Source organism: Salvelinus alpinus, chromosome 26, assembly GCF_045679555.1.
Source record: "Salvelinus alpinus chromosome 26, SLU_Salpinus.1, whole genome shotgun sequence".
In the NCBI taxonomy this organism is placed as follows: domain Eukaryota; kingdom Metazoa; phylum Chordata; class Actinopteri; order Salmoniformes; family Salmonidae; genus Salvelinus; species Salvelinus alpinus.
The window spans coordinates 5788091-5807605 of record NC_092111.1 but is presented as its reverse complement, the minus strand read 5'-3'; the positions used below and the strand labels follow the sequence as shown (position 1 = coordinate 5807605).

At 44.8% G+C, this 19515-nt stretch overlaps 2 protein-coding genes across 2 annotated transcripts; one reads left to right on the top strand and one right to left on the bottom strand.

The window, feature by feature from the left end:
- Positions 1-2895: 2895 nt before the first annotated feature.
- Positions 2896-4695, bottom strand: LOC139554276 (uncharacterized). Its single transcript, XM_071367045.1, has 3 exons — positions 3683-4695; positions 3199-3372; positions 2896-3078 (listed from the first exon to the last, which is right to left on the bottom strand). Exons 1-2 carry the CDS (start codon positions 4449-4451, stop codon positions 3200-3202), a joined length of 942 nt encoding a protein of 313 aa, XP_071223146.1. The 5' UTR covers positions 4452-4695; the 3' UTR covers positions 2896-3078; position 3199.
- A 4264-nt stretch (positions 4696-8959) lies between these two features.
- LOC139555391 (uncharacterized) lies at positions 8960-16945 on the top strand. The gene is made up of 15 exons (XM_071369142.1): positions 8960-10147; positions 13739-13785; positions 14050-14174; positions 14281-14352; positions 14432-14515; positions 14631-14777; positions 14867-14947; positions 15069-15218; positions 15333-15382; positions 15503-15572; positions 15665-15751; positions 15845-15943; positions 16066-16146; positions 16257-16361; positions 16784-16945. The coding sequence occupies exons 1-15, from the start codon at positions 10095-10097 to the stop codon at positions 16943-16945; spliced, it is 1413 nt and encodes a 470-aa protein (XP_071225243.1). The 5' UTR covers positions 8960-10094.
- The last annotated feature ends 2570 nt before the right edge of the window (positions 16946-19515 follow it).

Sequence of the window (19515 nt, the reverse complement as noted above, 5' to 3'; positions counted from 1 at the left end):
TCCTTAGCCAAGGTGGGCCACCAGTACTTCCCAATCAAACAGCGCACTGTCTGACCGATACCTGGATGACCAGACGAGGGTGACGTGTGAGCCCAATAGATCAGTCGGTCACGGACAGTAGACGGTACGTACAGATGCCCAGCGGGACACTGGAGAGGAGCGGGCCCTGCCCATAACGCCTGCTCAATGTCCGCGTCCAGCTCCCATACTACCGGCGCCACCAGGCAGGAGGCCGGGAGTATGGGGGTGGGATCCATGGGCCGCTCCTCTGTGTCATACAGCCGGGACAGTGCGTCTGCCTTGACATTCTGGGAACCTGGTCTGTAAGAAAGGGTGAAAATATAACGGGTAAAAGACATGGCCCACCTTGCCTGGCGAGGATTCAGTCTCCTCGCTGCCCGGATGTACTCCAGATTGCGGTGGTCAGTCCAGATGAGAAAAGGGTGTTTTGCCCCCTCAAGCCAATGTCTCCATGCCTTCAACGCCTTGATGACAGCCAACAGTTCCCGGTCCGCCATGTCATAGTTTCGCTCCGCCGGGCTGAGCTTCCTCGAGAAGAAGGCACAGGGGCGGAGCTTCGGTGGCGTACCCGAGCACGGAGAGAGCACGGCTCCTATCCCAGCCTTGGTCCACCTCCACTGTGAACGCCAAAGAGGGATCCGGATGGGCCAGCATGGGATCCGAGGTAAACAGAGCCCTTAGGTGACCAAAAGCCCTGTCCGCCTCAGCCGACCACTGCAGACGTACCGGGCCCCCCTTCAGCAGTGAGGTAATGGGAGCCGCTACCTGACCAAAACCCCAGATAAACCTCCGGTAGTAATTGGCAAACTCTAGAAACCGCTGCACTTCCTTTACCATGGTGGGAGTCGGCCAATTACGCACGGCTGAAATGCGGTCACTTTCCATCTCCACCCCTGAGGTGGAAATGGAAGGAGACAGACTGCTGGAAGAACAGGCATTTCTCAGCCTTGACGTGCAGGTCATGCTCCAACAGTCGACCATCAATATACACCACTATATTGATGGACACATGCTCGGCGCGTGCAGCGGAGTATATCAGAATGTCATCAATATACACCACTACACCTGCCTGTGCAGGTCCCTGAAAATCTTGTCTACAAAGGCTTGGAAGACTGATGGAGCATTCATCAACCCGTACGGCATGACGAGGTACTCATAATGCCCTGAGGTAGTACTGAACGCCGTCTTCCACTCGTCTCCCTCCCAGAAACGCACCAGGTTGTAAGCGCTCCTGAGATCTAGTTTGGTGAAGAAGCGCGCCCCGTGCATTGACTCAATCGCTGTGGCTATGAGAGGTAGCGGGTAACTGTACTTCACAGTGATCTGGTTTAGGGCTCGATAGTCAATACACGGGCGCATACCTCCCTCCTTCTTCTTCACAAAAAAGAAACTTGAGGAGGCGGGTGAAGTGGAGGACCGAATGTACCCCTGAAGCAGATATTCAGAGACAAATGTTTCCATAGCCGCCGTCTCCGCCTGTGACAGGGGATACACGTGACCCCTGGGAAGTGCAGCGTCTAACAGGAAATTTATCAAACAATCCCCCCGACGATGGGGTGGTAATTGAGTCGCCTTCTCAGAGCCAAATCGGAATATTCGGGGGGAATGCGCACGGTGGAGTCCTGGTCTGGACTTTCCACCGTAGTAGCACCAACAGAAACCCCTAGACACCCCCCCGAGTACTCTCGCGACCACCCCGTGAGAGCCCTCTGTTGCCATGAAACAGTGGGGTCATGACAGGCTAACCAGGGTAGGCCTAGCACCACGGGAAACGCAGGAGAGTCAATGAGGAAGCGACTGAGCGGGAATGGTGGCCTCCCTAATAAACCCTGACCCTAATGGTCGACTGTCGAAGGCGTGAACTGGGAAGGGCATAGCCACTGGAACAATGGGGATCTGTCTATAAAATTGCCAGCCACGCCTGAATCGACGAGCGCTTTATGCTGGGAATGCGGGGAAAAGTAACATACAAAAACATGTGTGCAACAGAGGGCTCTGGGTGAGAATGATGCCGGCCCACCTGGGGTGATGCCAGAGTGCCCTGCCTGCTGCCTCGACCCCCAGAGGAACCAACCCGGCACCGACCGGCAGTGTGAGCTCTGCGGCCACAGATGGTGCACGTGAAGGAACCTCCTCCGGTCTCCCTGAGCGCAGCACCTCCCAGCTCCATGGGCATCGGAGCGCTGGTGCTGGGAGATGGAACCGACAGACTCCGCTCTGGACGTCTGTGGGTAGCCAGCAGGTTATCCAGCCGAATGGACAGGTCCACCAGCTGGTCGAAGGTGAGGGTGGTGTCCCGCTGTTTTTTAAAAACTAAAAATTGCATATCAGTTTGGATACTAGGCTGCAACTGGGACAACATTTCGTTTTTGCAGTGGGGTGTTGTAAGGGGCTTAATACACTTGTATTCCAGCCACTAGGGGGTACTCTGGTGAAGCCCATGGGAAATAAAGAAATATAGTTTAAGTGAATTGGGAAGAGTAAGAATGAAAAACTAAAGAAAGACTGTAAACGGCTGTTACCTGTGCTGACATGATTAAAAGTGAAGTAAACCGTACTTTTCGCGTTGTAGTTTATATGATAAGCTCATTGGAAGGGTAACATATACATATAGAACATATAGAAGGGTACATAAATGGGCATAAACACGTGACACAGAAAAAAAATATATTGACATTTAGGAATTCAAAATGCATCTAAATATATTTCGTGCTGTCTATGGAATACATAAAAAAATAAAACTTTAAAAACAATATATATGTATAAAATATACTTGTCTGTACAGTAAGTAAATGTAGGAAATCCAAAATGCACAGAAATATGTTTTTGTAATGTAATGTCTAAAATAAAATATATGTGTATAATATACACTTGTCTGTAAAGCAATGCAGAAGCAATAAGCATTGTAAATGATGATAGAACACATCAAATGAATGTGAACATGAGGACACAAAGGAGAGATTTAATTAAAAGATCACCTTTTAATACATTTTTAATGCTGAAGTTTTTTAATGCTGAAAAAATAGATGTATGGCAAATCCACTCTGGGCAAATGGCCTGTTGGACAAAAATAAAAAATAGTTAACATCCTTGCTACTTCAGGCATTTGCTATGTTAAAGTAAAATCTCAGTTAATGATGAATGGATACAATTTAGAAGGATTTTCCAGAGTCATACCTCAGTAGGGTAGAGTGTCAGGTGGCACAACCATTGGTGCCATGAGGTCAAAGTGTGAAGGAGGGAGCAAGCCAGAGAGCTGTCTAGGAAGCAGTCCAGGCCCATGGCTTGGAGGCTTTGAGTTGGTCCCATCATTGTAATGCATTGTAGGGTATCTGCTGCCCCATAGACCTGCTGGTAGTGGGAAAGGTGCATATTTATAGCATATTTATCAGCTAATATAAAAAAAATCCATGTGAAATCCTGGAGAGATTCACCGGAGTATGAAAATGTATACGCTCACTACTGTAAGTCGCTCTGGATAAGAGCATCTGCTAAATGACTAAAATGTAGAAGTAAAATGGACCTAAACCTGTTTCATGTAGAAAATGCATGAAAGTATTACAGCTATACACTCACATGAGCCATACATTTGATCTATCACAACTAATTCTCACGCTATCACAATGGTAATTTCTTTACTAATTAGGTAAGGTTAAGTGACCTCTTCTCTTGGAATAGAAATCCACAGGTGGAGTACATGCTCCACCATCCCATTTCCACAGTGGTGCCACCATGGGGATGATGGGAGGTGGTTGTGGATGATTGTTTCCATTCTTCACAGGGACACTGGCTGTGAGGAGGATCTCCTCCCTCTCTGCAGGGACACTAGCCTTTGGGACGATCCACTCCCTGTGCGCAGTGACGCTGGCCGTTGGGAAGATTCCCTCCCTCTGCGCAGTGACACTGTCCATCAGGAGGATCAACTCCCTCTGTGTAGGGATGAGGCCTGATGCTCGGAGGATCTTCTCCTTTTGCACGGTGACAGTAGCTGCTGGAAGAATCCCCTTCCTCTGTGCAGGGACACTGGCTGTGAGGAGGATGTCCTCCCTCTCTTCAGGGATGAGGCCTGATGCTCGGAGGATCTCCTCCCTCTGTGCAAAGACACTGGCTGTTTGTAGGATCCCCTCCCTTTGTGCAGGGACACTGGCTGTGAGGAGGATGTCCTCCCTCTCTTCAGGGATGAGGCCTGATGCTCGGAGGATCTCCTCCCTCTGCGCAGTGATGCTAGCTGCTGGGAGAATCCCCTCCCTCTGTGCAGGGACACTGGCTGTTTGGAGGATCCCCTCCCTCTGTGTAGAGGTGAGGCCTGATGCTCGGAGGATCTCCTCCCTCTCAGCAGGGACACTAGCCTTTGGGACAATCCCCTCCCTGTGCGCAGGGACGCTGGCCATTGGGACAATTCCCTTCCTCTGCGCAGTGACACTGGCCATCAGGAGGATCAACTCCTTTTGTGCAGGGATGAGGCCTGATGCTCTGAGGATCTTCTTCTTCTGCGCAACGATAGAAGATGCTGGAAGAATCCCCTCCCTCTGTGACGGGATGAGGCCTGATGCTCGGAGGATCCTCTCCCTCTGTGACGGGATGAGGCCTGATGCTCGGAGGATCTCCTCCCTCTGTGCAGTGATGCTAGCTGCTGAGAGAATCCCCTCCCTCTCTTCAGGGATGAGGCCTGATGCTCTGAGGATCTCCTCCCTCTGCACAGTGATGCTAGCTGCTGGGGGATCCCCTCCCTCTGTGCAGGGACACTGGCTGTTTGGAGGATCCCCTCCCTCTGTGTAGGGGTGAGGCTTGATGCTCGGAGGATCTCCTCCCTCTCAGCAGGGACACTAGCCTTTGGGACGATTCCCTTCCTCTGCGCAGTGACACTGGCCATCAGGAGGATCAACTCCTTTTGTGCAACGATGAGGCCTGATGCTCTGAGGATCTTCTTCTTCTGCGCAGTGATAGAAGCTGCAGAGAGAAATCCCTCCCTCAGTGACGGATTGAGGCTTGATGCTCGGAGGATCCCCTCCCTCTGTGCAGGGATGAGGCCTGATGCTCGGAGGATCTCCTCCCTCTGCGCATCGATGCTAGCTGCAGAGAGAAATCCCCCCCTCTGTGACGGGATGAGGCCTGATGCTCGGAGGATCTCCTCCCTCTGCGCATCGATGCTAGCTGCAGAGAGAAATCCCCCCCTCTGTGACGGGATGAGGCCTGATGCTCGGAGGATCTCCTTCCTCTGCGCAGTGATGCTAGCTGCTGGTAGAATCCCCTCCCTCTGTGCAGGGACACTGGCTGTTTGGAGGATCCCCTCCCTCTGTGTAGAGGTGAGGCCTGATGCTCGGAGGATCTCCTCCCTCTGCGCATCGATGCTAGCTGCAGAGAGAAATCCCCCCCTCTGTGACGGGATGAGGCCTGATGCTCGGAGGATCCCCCCCCTCTGTGCAGGGATGAGGCCTGATGTTCGGAGGATCTCCTCCCTCTGTGCAGTGATGCTAGCTGCTGAGAGAATCCCCTCCCTCTGTGCAGGGACACTGGCTGTTTGGAGGATCCCCTCTCTCTGTGACGGGATGAGGCCTGATTCTCGGAGGATCTCCTCCCTCTGCACAGCAACTTTGGCTGCTGTGATGATCTGCAGGTATAACATCGAGCATATAGTCATTCCCTAAAAAATCAACCACTTGGAATCTATAACATCATTGACACATACACTGAGTGTTTTAAACATTAAGAACACCTTCTCTTTCCGTGACATAGACTAATCAGGTGAAATCTATAATCCCTTATTGATGTTAATTGTTAAATCTTCTTCTCAGTGTAGATGAAGGGGAGAAGACAGGTTAAAGATAGATTTTTAGACAATTGAGACATGGATTGTGTATGTATGTCATTCAGAGGGTGAATGGGCAAGACCAAAGATTTAAGTCCCTTTGAACAGAGTATGGTAGTAGGTGCCAGAAGCACCGGTTTGTGTCAAGAACTGCAATGCTGTTGGGTTTTTCACGATCAACAGTTATCAAGAATGGTCCACCACCAAGGGAGGGGGCAACTCAATAGGAAGGTCTTCTTAATGTTTTGTTCACTCAGTGTAGATCAATCCCTAGCATATACTTTCATTTGTATGTGTACTGATACTGTAAATACACAAATTATATTAATGTTATCTACAATATATTATAATACTGTAAGCCTCCCTGCTGCAGGGGCTTTTCCTCCTACAATTTTGAGCTGATTTTCTTCACTTTAGCAATATTTTGTATCTTTGTTAAATTTCACAGTTATTGTGTTTGGAATGGCACTGTTACTACAGCATTTCATGTAAGTATGTAGGGCAATTACCCATAATGCTCACTGACTGAACATTCAAAATTACCATGGCAATTATTGACGCATTCACATGCCATCGGAAACTCAGAGTTAAAATGAATGTAAGTTATTAGCGTAGAGCTTCCTACTGGTTGATTCTGATACTTCACAAGTGGGAAACTTTAAATCATCATTCCATAACGAGTTAGCGAGTCAGAAATGTCAGAATTTCCTAGTTCCGACTTGAAAGGCCTTCTATGATGTAGGGCAGGTCAGTAACCAAATTATTTTACTGTGCCCAGTCGCACACAGACTTTTACGGTCACACAAGTTGCCACCGGTGGATTCAAAATGAGTAGCCTAACAATTATTTACATGGCCGCAGGTACATTTGCAACCAAATTATTTTTCTGTGATAAATCAATAATAGTTGCACACATAGGGTAATTGACAGTGAGCAATGAGCAAGATAAGCATAGACGGGAAGTTGACAATAACTTATTATTAGTGTAAATAAATTGTATTTCTATGGTTGCAGTCCTCAAAGATTGAATTGAATTAATCAGATCCAATGATTTACTGCCCGTAGGGTGGGGTACCGCTAGTCATCATTATTATAATCACCATCTCAATCATTATCACCATACCATCATAGACTTATTCTTCTCTATCTGAGACTCATCTGACACTACCTTAGACATGGCAGTCTGCAACTCAATACACTGCCCCTGCATGGTGTTCAGCGTCCCCTGCATGTGGTTAATCGAATGCTTAACATCGTTCAGCAGGATCTGAATCTCAAGCCTGCAAGAAATCAGGCGGTTCAACATACTGAGATGACGAGAGGCTTCAGACCATGCCCATTGGACCATCTTTAGTATTCTTTCTCACTTAACACCAATCTTATTAGGAATGTAACTTTGTGCAGAAGATGTTACTATAGTGTTATTTAGAAGAAAAAAAGTGTACTTTGTCAGGCACCAAAAGGATGATGGGATGTCTCCCTGCTCCAGTGAGCTCTGCTGGCAGGTCTTGCTCACTGTTGGAGGAACGAGAGCCAAATTAGAGGAAAAATATCTATAGTTGTTCGGCAATGAAACATTCATGGCATAATGGGGATTGTCCTTCCCTGTGAAAAGAATAACAACAGCTGGGGTTTACTTTCTTACTTTTAGATAATGTAATACAATCTTTTAACCCATCAGAAGTGTAGTGCTTACCTCCATGAAAATATTGGTCTATGTTATTAATGGCTGCATTGTCCCAATGTTGACCACTAGTTCCAACTTGTGATGAGAAGGTCTTGATGAAACGATAAAGTCAACATTTTGTTAGACATTTCAAAGATAGCATTAACAAGTGTACATGAGACAGTGCAGTGTGTACATGAGACAGTGTGTATGTAAAAAAATCTGGTGTGTGAGTACTCACATGAAAGGTATCCATGATTCTAGATTAAGCCAATCATGTACGTGATTACCATCCTATGGGTCAGCAATGAAATGATTGCTACACAGCTTTCAGGCGACTTTATGTCTTGGGCCTGGATGAATCATTGAAATACAAGTAATATTGTGAATTTGTGATGCATAATTGCCATTGTAATTTGGAATATTCCATCAAAGTTATTTGTTTTGACAATCAAAACAACTAACTCTTACAATTAATCACTTGACTTGAGTAACTAGAGTTGATGGAAATAGCAACTTTACATTCTGACCTAGACACTGACTTGTGCAATGCCTAATGCATAATCTATGCATGTTATTGGCTCATCGTAGTATGTAGCAGAGGGTCTCATAGTCCAAAAACAGCATTGGCCATTGGACTGCTCAGTCAAAACAACTCACTTTTACGATTAATCACTTGACTGGAGTAACTTGAGTTCGGACCTAAAACATTAAAAGTAGGGTATAGCTTGACGCATTTCTTTACCTTGGACAAGCATATCCAAAAGGCCTATCCAGTCGTGCGTGAAGATACCTTTAGGCAGATAAAAGCGTGGTACGGGTTGAGACACGCTCGGTAATGTGAATCTGTAACACTGATATAAAAGCACGTTTTCGTTTATAATTTACACTGTAGAATGACCTGCAAGCCAATCAGCATCTAGTTTTAAACAATACCGTGGATTCCATGGAACGTCAGAAACATATTAGGCCACCTGCGTCACAGATTACAGTCACTGAACATGGGTTCAATAGCTATATTGGCTATATGTACAGTATATGCACATCGTATTGAATTGAGATTACATTTACTGTACCACTGTAATTATGTAGCCTAATCCTATGAGGATCATATGTGAAATGTCAGAATCAAGGCACATGAAAGCATAATGAAATTGCCTGCAGACACAATATCCATGTAATTTCAATTAAATTATGTTGAACCAACGTGGAATAAACATTGAATTGATGTATGTGCCCAGTGGGAAGTGATCAATTCGAAATGATTGAATACATACACTATTACAAAGAAAGAGATACAAAAATTGCTTCGAAAAGCTCGAAAAAGTCTCATTTCCCTGGGCCACCGAACTGTAAAATGTATGTACGCATTAGTGTACATCGTTTTGGATGAAAGCGTCTGCTTTCAAATCTCTGACTCTCACACATATTTACAATCTCGCGATGTTTATTTCTGGCGCTTTCACGTTTGCGGGATTTTGTGAAGTAAATGATGCGCAGGAGAGCTCCATGAAATCAGTGACATGGTCAAGATGGGGACATGAGAGGGTGTAACATTTCTAGCTGAGGAACAATTTGAGGGTTTTCTCAAAGTTTATAGTTTTACACTGCAGTTGCAATTTGTTTTTTTCACAAAAAAATATATCAAACCATACAATAAGTAATTTTGTAATTAATCAAACCATTGACATATATTTTTGACGATTTCCAACGAACAAGCTAGCTATCGAAATGTTTCAGCGTGTGTAGTTAAGTTAGCCTGCTAACGTCTTCATAGCTAGTAGCATGTAATCAGGACATGACCAAACTGTTGCTGAGATAATGGATGTTGAAACTTCCAAGGAGAAAAGAGGCATTGTTGAAACTCACTCATATGCTTGCAGTGTAAAAAAGGGGGGTGAATGCGATTCATACCCGAATACCCCAACCAAGGAGCAACTTCCAAAGAAGCTGAGAAGTGAACCATCAATGAGCCAGCTACAGGACAACATCGTCCGCATCCTCACGGCTGAAATCAAAGAGAGCGCAGATGACATAATGGATTTGGTGTAAAAGAACACTATCAGTATAGTTAACCAGAAGAAATCGATTGATTTCAGTGCTGAGGAAGTAAAAACTCTGAAGCAGCAGAACGCAACATTGAACATTCAGGTTGCAAAGCAGGAGAAGAAACTCACTGAAATGGAGTCGAAGGTAAACGAGAATGACCTGTATATTCGGAGATGGAGTCTACGAATTTATGGAATAGCAGACAAATCTGACGAGAACATCAAAGCAAGAGTGCAGGGCAATAGTCCCGGAGGAGGAGCGAAATGTTGTTGCAGGTTATCTGGATGTAGTGCACCGCCTGGGTAGGCTGAGAGATGGGGAAAACAACCAGCCACCACGACCAGTGATCATGAGATTCATCTCCAGGACAGCGAGGGGTATGACATGGAAAAGGGCTAAGAAAAATGACTATTTAAAGAAGAACAACCTGAGGATCTGACAGCATTTGACAAAGAAGCTCGGAATCGTCTGTGGCCGATAATTGAGAGAGCAAGGAATGAAGGAAGGAAGGGAGAAGTGCATACTTTGCGGGAGCTAAGGCTTTTGGTAATGGAAGGGAAATTCACGCTGACGCCTAGTTTGTTGACTGCTCGACTTATCAAGTGAGTTGTGCAGGACTGAGTTTTATTTGCTAATTTGATAAAACTTTATATTTCTTGAGGAATGAGCATTGTTTGTGTGAGCCAAACTTTTAAGTAACTGTGTTTTATTTAGAGACATTGAGAGGAAAATAAGTAAAATGATGTCTAAATTTCCATTGGCCAAAGTAATATTAGGTGGAGATTTTAATACAGTATTACATGATCATCTAGATAGATGGCATCCTAAGGATAGCACAGTCTCCTCTGAACAGTTGATGTTGAGATGTGTCAGTTACTTGAACTCTGTGAAGCATTTATTTGGGCATATCTGAGGCTGGTAACTCTAATGAACTTATCCTCTGCAGCAGAGGTAACTCTGGGTCTTCCATTGCTGTGGTTGTCCTCATGAGAGCCAGTTTCATCATAGCGCTTGTCATAAAGTAATGATGAACTGTTGTTTCTCTTTGCTTATTTGAGCTGTTCTTGCCATAATATGGACTTGGTATTTTACCAAATAGGGCCGTCTTCTGTATACCCCCCCACCTTGTCACAACACAATTGATTGTGTCAAACGCATTAAAGGAAAGAAATTCCACTTTTAAGAAGGCACACCTGTTAATTGAAATGCATTCCATGTGACTTTCTCATGAAGCTGGTTGAGAGAATGCCAAGAGTGTGCAAAGCTGTCATCAAGGCAAAGGGTGGCTACTTTGAAGAATCTAAAATATATTTGGATTTGTTTAACACTTTTTTGGCTACTACATGATTCCATATGTGTTATTTCATCGTTTTGATGTCTTCACTATTTTTCTTCAATGTAGAAAATAGTAAAAAATAAAGAAAAACCCTTGAATGAGTAGGTGTTCTAAAACTTTTGACCGGTAGTGTAGAGCCTTCAGTGCTTTTTTCCCGTGGGCTGTGGCCCCCCTTGTCTGAATTTGGTCAATATGTCCTTCAAAAGACTTTATAGCCCACTGTGGCAAAGACTATACTTTCAGGAGTTAAACAACACAATAAAAAAAAATCTCCTTGTTTGTCTCATTCTTCCAACCTAGCTAGTGACTTTATAAAACACAATATTTGGTATTTGTATTTAATATTACACCAACGATATAGGAAAGCATCTGGTGGCAAAATAGCCAAAAACATAAAATGATTAATTCATTCAAGGTTTACAAATATGCCCAATCAATAGAACATTATGTCAGAAAACAATAGTCTAAACCCAATGTCTCTACCATATATGGCTGAAAAGTTACTGACGATTTACTCTGAGAATTTAACCTCACAACACCAAATATGGAACACATACAACCAAGTGCGGTGCAGTCTAAACTAGTAATGGTCACAGCAAATGATCGTTATTATTTCATCAACACTGTCAAGTACAAGTATATGAATGTTATAATATTGTAGAGAACAAAGATGAATTCTATGTCATTTCTAATGACATCAGGCAAAGAAAACGACGTTTGGACATGAATTTCATAGCTCCCTCTTGAATTGACCCCTTTTCCTCTACATTGGACAGCAAGTAAGTGAATATATAAAAATAATATATGTCATTCATCAGACGCTTTTATCCAAAGCGACTTACAATAAAACCTGCTGTTGTTTATGTATGGGTGGTGATGGGAATCGAACCCACTACCCTGGCGTTGCAAGTATCATGCTCTATCATGGTCATGGGTGCACCTCAGCCACGCTCAAGGTCCTAAACGATATCTTAACCGCCATCGATAAGAAACAATACTGTGCAGCCGTATTCATTGACCTGGCCAAGGCTTTCGAGTCTGTCAATCAACACATCCTTATCGACAGACTCAACAGCCTTGGTTCTCAAATGATTGCCTCGCCTGGTTCACCAACTACTTCTCCGATAGAGTTCAGTGTGTAAAATCGGCTTCCTGTAGTCCGGGCCTCTGGCAGTCTAGGGGGTGCCACAGGGTTCAATTCTTGGGCCGACTCTCTCTGTATACATCAATGATGTCACTCTTGCTGCTGGTGAGTCTCTGATCCACCTCTACGCAGATGACACCATTCTGTATACTTCTGGCCCTTCTTTGGACACTGTGTTAACTACCCTCCAGACGAGCTTTAATGCCATACAACTCTCCTTCCGTGGCCTCCAACTGCTCTTAAATACAAGTAAAACTAAATGCATGCTCTTCAACCGATCGCTGCCTGCACCTGCACGCCCGTCCAGCATCACTACTCTGGACGGTTCTGACTTAGAATATGTGGACAACTACAAATACCTAGGTGTCTGGTTAGACTGTAAACTCTCTTTCCAGACTCACATTAAACATCTCCAATCCAAAGTTAGGCTTCCTATTTCGCAACAAAGCATCCTTCACTCATGCTGCCAAACATACCTTCGTAAAACTGACCATCCTACCGATCCTCGACTTAGGCGATGTCATTTACAAAATAGCCTCCAACACCCTACTCAACAAATTGAATGCAGTCTATCACAGTGCCATCCGTTTTGTCACCAAAGCCCCATATACCACCCACCACTGCGACCTGTACGCTCTCGTTGGCTGGCCCTCGCTTCATACTCGTCGACAAACCCACTGGCTCCAGGTCATCTACAAGACCCTGCTAGGTAAAGTCCCGCCTTATCTCAGCTCGCTGGTCACCATAGCAGCACTCACCCGTAGCACGCGCTCCAGCAGGTATATCTCACTGGTCACCCCCAAAGCCAATTTCTCCTTTGGCCGCCTCTCCTTCCAGTTCTCTGCTGCCAATGACTGGAACGAACTACAAAAATCTCTGAAACTGAGACACTTATCTCCCTCACTAGCTTTAAGCACCAGCTGTCAGAGCGTCTCACAGATCACTGCACCTGTACATAGCCCAAACAACTACCTCATCCCCTACTGTATTTATTTTATTTATCTTGCTCCTTTGCACCCCAGTATTTCTACTTTGCACATTCATCTACTGCAAATCTACCATTCCAATGTTTTTAATTGCTATATTGTATTAAATGTATTTACCACCATGGCCTATTTATTGCCCTACCTCCCTTATGTCACCTAATTTGCTCACATTGTATATAGACTTGTTTTTCTACTGTATTATTGACTGTATGTTTGTTTACTCCATGTGTAACTCTGTGTTGTTGTATGTGTCGAACTGCTTTGCTTTATCTTGGCCAGGTCGCAGTTGTAAATGAGAACTTGTTCTCAACTTGTCTACCTGGTTAAATAAAAAATATCAACTGAGCTACGAAGGAGCACGTCGACGTCACTAGAATGATGACAAGCAATTTGAACGGATTCTAAAGGGAATCATAGAATTCCAAACTCATTTATATGACAACACAGTTGTCAATTTTGTAAACAATCATTTTCGAACGTGTGTTGCCAAGAGACATCTAACCGACGTTCTATGGAACGTTTTCTGTGCGAAAACAACAACTTCAGTTTGCTGCTGACAACGAACTTGATTGATTTCTGAGACCTGAGATAGCACAATCGACTGGAAAATGCCTGGGTGCTTTTCAAGACTGGCGGAGAGAGTGCGTGGACGTCGGCGGCCTACTGCGTCGACAGGTTGTTCAAATTCATTTGTGGCTTGTTTTTCTTGTCTTTTTCTGTTTTGCAGGGTTAGTGATCGTCGACAGGTGGACAGCGACAGCGACTTCGAAGAGGGTATGTGGAGTTTAAAACTCTCATTTTACTACATTTAACAATGTCGTTATAATTTGAGAAATGTTGTGTATTTCTATAATTCAGACTTGGCAGAAATGCTTGTGCTAGAGATGTTGTAGCTAGCTAGCTTGCTAGCTAATATTAACTTTAGTAACTGTTGCTAAGCGATCGACTTTTGCTACCTAGCTAGCTAGTATTAGCAATCTTGCTACGTTTTATGTCCTAACAATTGTTTATTTTATATTCCAATGTTCCTCATTTTAGAAACAACTGTCCTGGATGAGGTCCAGTTGGATGTGCCAGATGTTCCACAGCTGCCAGTCCTCCTTGATGTCCAGAATGCTGCTATCATCCTTGAGGATGTGCCAGATGTGCAGACTATCCTTGAGGTACAATTTTCTGAAAGTTTGGGGTTTTATGTTTGAAAAATATCCCAGATATTCAAGTTGTGTCTCTTTGACATGAAACAAATCTCTTGTCTGCTTTCTGCTTTAGGAGGCCACTGGCAATTGGCAGTTGATTCCGATTAGGTTCAGCCCCCTGTACTGTGGGCCTGTTGTGATCAGGGTAAGAGACCCCCACACACACAGTCACATCACGGTTACAATGTTTACTGTTTCCAACATGAATGTATTGTAATGTGCAGAACAATGCCGGTCCGGTGGTTAAAGCGTGGAGAACTTTCCAGTTCATCAGCCCCATCATCACCTACATGCGTGGGGGATCCCAGGTATGTGTCTTTGTAACTACCTAATCCTAATCTACATTGTCAGTCATTTGATCTTGATGGAAATGTGTCACAGCAATTGCTGAAGTGGTTTTGTTGATGTTGTTTATCTCAACAGCAGGTGGTGGTGAGGATGCACCACGTGAGTAGGGTGAGAGGCCTGGAGACTCAACTGGTGTGGGCCATCTCCAAGGAGACAGCCAGGCTTAGTCCAGAGGGCATCCCCTACTGTGCCACCAAAGTGCAGTCCATCACTTGGATCCAGGTAAGACGTAAATACTACTGAAATAGTATTAGATTAGGCTTTTCTTCACTTATTCCATTTGGCCTTAACATGTATTCTCTCTCTGTCAGCGTGTGGCTGGCAGGGTGACCCACTATGCGTCTCACCTCCGCCACGAGACGTCTGTGGACATGACGCTTGGCTGCTACCAGGTAAATAAACGATTTCCTATGTATATAGACTAGACATTACTGGGCATTTTTGCATTAGATTTGCTGTGTTTTCTAATAACGTGTGTGTGGTAAACAGGTGTGTTGTGTGTGTTTTGAGCAGCAGACTGATGTCTCAGTGGTGTACGCCACTCTCCACATGGGGCTGGACGGGCTTCTCTCCTCTTCAGCGTGGTCGGAGGCTGCCTCCTTCTCTACACCCACCACTCAGCAGTTCACTGACCCAGAGCCTGAGGGCCACAACTGCTATGAGGTCAGACGTTACACACACATACTATTGACTAGGAGCATTAAGATCCTTCCATTGACCGATTGTTTATGTCATTGCATTGGTCACTGATTTTGAATGCTTGTTTTGTTGTCGTAGGGCTGGGAGGAGGACCTGCTGCCTGAGGAGAGGGAGGTTCCTCTGCTAAAGTGAGTTCCTCTAAATGTCTGTGTAGTCTGGGCTTGTGAGATGCTGAAGGATAGTGGTTAAATGCTGTTATCCCCCATTGACTCTAATGGTTGACATGCTCCATTCCTTCCCTTTCACAGCCTCTACCTTACCACCAAGAGAGTGGAGGACATCGCCCTGAGGCTCGTCTCCCTGCGCCAGGCCTTCACTGTGAGTGGACCCACTTTTATTTTTCTCTCTGTCACTTCTTGTTCTGTCTCCTAGAGGAAGGTGTCTCACCCTAACTCTTCCCTCTTCCCTAGACCCTGCTTGGTTCCACCCTGAGCAGGAACCATCTGTTTGTGGCGGGAAAGGTCCTCCTGGGCGCACTGGTTCAGGCCAACCACATGGTAACTCACTAACTCATTCTCTTTCAAGGGAAAGAGAGCGTCCCTGAGGGGAAATGTGTTCTGTTCACTAAGATGCTCTTTTCTTTGTCATAGGACGAGGCCAAGTTCATCCGTACCTATAACGACTTTGTGGACTACCTGAGTGACCCCTCCAAGCGGAATGACATTGAGAGGGAGCTGGCTGAGGCAAAGGTGAGTTCATTAACTCTTTCAAGTCTCACTGAGTTCTTCCACATGCGTGTCTTTTATACATCACAGTAGCTGATCTATATGAAATCATTCCTATTTTCTCCAAACGTGTTTTCTTGTCCTAGATCCATCATGTGAACATGATAGATGTCCTCTTTGAGCTGGTGCTGTTTGGGTTAATGACAGCTCAGAAGTCCCTGATGGTGGTAAGTAGCATCTCACTGGTACATGTTTTAATATCTCTCTATTAGCAGTTTCACTTAAATTCCTCTTCTCTTCTATTCTCTCCTCTTTTCTCCTCCTTTGTTTCCTTTAGCACCCTGGTGGGTTCGTGGAGCGTCTGTACGCTCTCCTGTACTCTTTCCTGCCCACTGCTGCCAACATGGAGCCAGAGGCAGACAGATACCTGCTGCTGCTCAATGTAAGAGTCAAGAGGTTACTTCCTTTTTACTTCCTTATTCATGGTTAACCAGGTTCCAATGCCATTTTAGGGGGAGTATTTCTAATTGTCTCTCTCCTCTTGATAAGCTAGTAACTCAGAGCCATTTTCTATGTGTTGTGTGGTGTTCTCTTCAGGGCGGGCTGATGGCTCTGCTAGACGACATGTTTGGCCAGCAGCTGGCCTGGTACTTTAACCCAGAGTCTCTGGTCACTGAGCTCTCCAGCCTCCTGGAGTACCACTTGGAGAACCTCATGGCCAGCATGTAGTGCTACTGCAGGGACCATACTCCCTTCTCCTTCTCTCTCTCTTTTGAAGGAATTGAGGACTTGAAGTGCTTTGTTGAACCCTGATTAGTTAACACCCATTAATTTAATGTATTCTCTTATTTTCTCTCCCCACAGGATTCTTGTGACACTTTGCCACCCAACAGGGATTTAGACACCAATGCACTACATTACTTTGCACTGAATTTGACATTTTTAAATAAAATAAGTTGTAGTTCAAAAACATTTTTGTTTCTGTCTTTTCATCTATTTGATTTTATGACCATTTCCTCTTCCTAGAGGTATAATGCTAATATTATATTATTACATGAACAATGATGCTTTATTATCTGCATATGGAAATAAAAAACAACGTTTAGTTGATTTACAGATACTACAGGCCCACACTTTATATGGTTTTATACTTTGGTTTGTGATACTGTACTATTTAAAAACATGTAGGACTACATACACTGAGTGCACAAAACATTAGGAACATCTTCCTAATATTGAGTTGCACACCCTTTTCCCCTCAGAACAGCCTCAATTCATCAGGGCATGGACTCTACAAGCTGCCCTAAGCGTTCCACAAGGATGCTGGCCCATGTTGTGTCAAGTTGGCTGGACGTCCTTTGGGTGGTGGATCATTCTTGATACACATGGGAAACTGTTGAGCATGAAAAAACCAGCAGTGTTGCAGTTCTTGACACACTTAACCCGGTGCGCCTGGCACCTACTACCATACCCTGTTCAAAGGCAGTTCAATCTTTTGTCTTGCCGAATCACCCTCTGGTCAGTCTATTGACACACACAATCCATGTCTCAATTCTCTCAAGGTTTTAAAATCTTTCTTTAACTCCCCTTCATCTACACTGATTGAAGTGGAATCAACAAGTGACATCAATAAGGGATCATAGCTTTCACATGGTCAGTCTATGTCATGGAAAGAGCAGGTGTCCTCAATGTTTTGTATTATCAGTGTGTGTAGTAACCTGGTACAGTATAAAGTATACCACTAGAGGGGATAACTGCTTCAGTCTTGAATGTTACTTCTCACTATCTCTACTCTACATTAACAGTCTGCCATTGTAGACTCCGGTAACTTGGGTATTTTAGTTTTTTATATTTGCCATTAATGTCTGAACCATTTACCATCTTTCCCACTGAAACCAGTAATGCTAGCGTTCATGTGAGAGAGGGTGTAGTAGTGCATACTGACCACTAGTTGGATCATAGTGTGGGTGGGGGAGTTCATGCAGGAACCCATAGGAGCCAATACCCAGTCCTAATGGAGAGAAACACCATAGAAATCGAATGACAAGATTAGATGAATGACTAGAATAGACTCTTTCTTAGAGAAATACATGATAAAGAATGCAAAGAACATACTCTACAATGCACATCCTACACAAATGCATTGCTTCCCTAAAAATACTAACTGTGTGTTACAGCAAATAAGGTGGTACAATGTTAGCTCATGATTATCTATTCAGTACAATGAGTAGTTAAGAGATAGAATCTCACCTTCCAGCCTTGTTCACTGAATCTCACATATAATTCATGTCTCTTACAAGCCTGACGCCCACTGTTGACATGGCTGTGATCTGAAAGGGACCAAAAAATATGTTATGAACCAGGAAAGACTAATGTACACTTTGGATGCATTGGATTTCAAATGAAATGTGAACGCAACTTAAGTAATTTTGTAATTGGGATGAACTATCCCTTTAAACTGTGTATAAAACAAGTTTAACTACAAGATGAAAAACCAGTGTTGTCCCCTGACCTTGTATGTATACTGGGTAAGGGCAGGTCGTATTTGGGCTTCTTCTTATGGGGGTTGGGTTTCAGGGCGCCTGGGGGGCGACAGGGGGCCTGGCTGGCCCTGAAGAAGTTGGTTAGATGAGTACTTGAAGGGTTATATCTATATTTTGGAATGTTAGATGTTGATTTCGGGAGGTTTCCATCATGGAAAAGGGACCAGACCACTTTTTTTGTTAGTTAACCTAAACGAATCACGACCCTCTATGGAATAACAACAGTGACAACAGTTGACTGCTATTTAAGTAATAGTTTGACTGTCAAATCCATGTATTGGTGTGTGGCCATTGACTTTTATGGAGAGACCGCCCCAAATTTTCTGTGCCATTTCCTGGGCCTTTCATTAACTCCGCGTTCTAAGTTCTGCGCATGGAAAAATCAATGGTACAAAACCTAAGATATTGATCTTGTAAGAGGTGCGTAACGGGCTGCAGGGAAGTCAGGCGCAGGAGAGCAGAACTGGGTAATAACTGGAGCAGTTTAATGAGGAAAAAACTAACGGCACCCAGAACAACAAAATATGGGTTGAAATAACCCGTCGCAAACCAGTCTGAAGTGCACATACACTTTACAACAAACAATTCCACACACAGACATGGGAACAGAGGGTTATATACCCGTCAGGGAATGTAAACCAGGTGTGTGGTAAAACAAGACAAAACAAATGGAAAATGAAAGGTGGATCGGCGATTGCTAGAAGACCGGTGACGTCGACCGCCGAACGCCGCCCGAACAAGGAGAGGAACCGACTTCGGCGGAAGTCGTGACAGTACCCCCCCCACCTTGACGCGGGGCTCCAGCAGCGCGCCGACACCGGCCTCGGGGACGACCCGGAGGGCGCTGGCTTTCTGGCAAAGCACGGCGCGCTGAAGGTGAACATGGGAGGCGTCCCATGTCTCCTCCGCACGCCGGAACCAGTCGTCCACCGCAGGAGCCTCGGTCTGACTCTGATGCCAAGGAGCCAGAACCGGCTGATACCCCAGTACGCACTGGAAGGGGGAGAGGTTAGTGGAGGACTGGCGAAGCGAGTTCTGGGCCATCTCTGCCCA

Coding starts and splice junctions, on each gene's coding strand:
- LOC139554276 (XM_071367045.1), bottom strand. CDS start 4,451: ATGGCCAGTGTCACTGCGCAGAGGAAGGGAATTGTCCCAATGGCCAGC. Junction 3,373..3,682: donor TTTCTATTCCAAGAGAAGAG/GTCACTTAACCT, acceptor TCCCACTACCAG/CAGGTCTATGGGGCAGCAGA.
- LOC139555391 (XM_071369142.1), top strand. CDS start 10,095: ATGGAAGGGAAATTCACGCTGACGCCTAGTTTGTTGACTGCTCGACTT. Junction 15,383..15,502: donor AGGGAGGTTCCTCTGCTAAA/GTGAGTTCCTCT, acceptor TCCCTTTCACAG/CCTCTACCTTACCACCAAGA. Junction 15,752..15,844: donor TGGTTCAGGCCAACCACATG/GTAACTCACTAA, acceptor TCTTTGTCATAG/GACGAGGCCAAGTTCATCCG.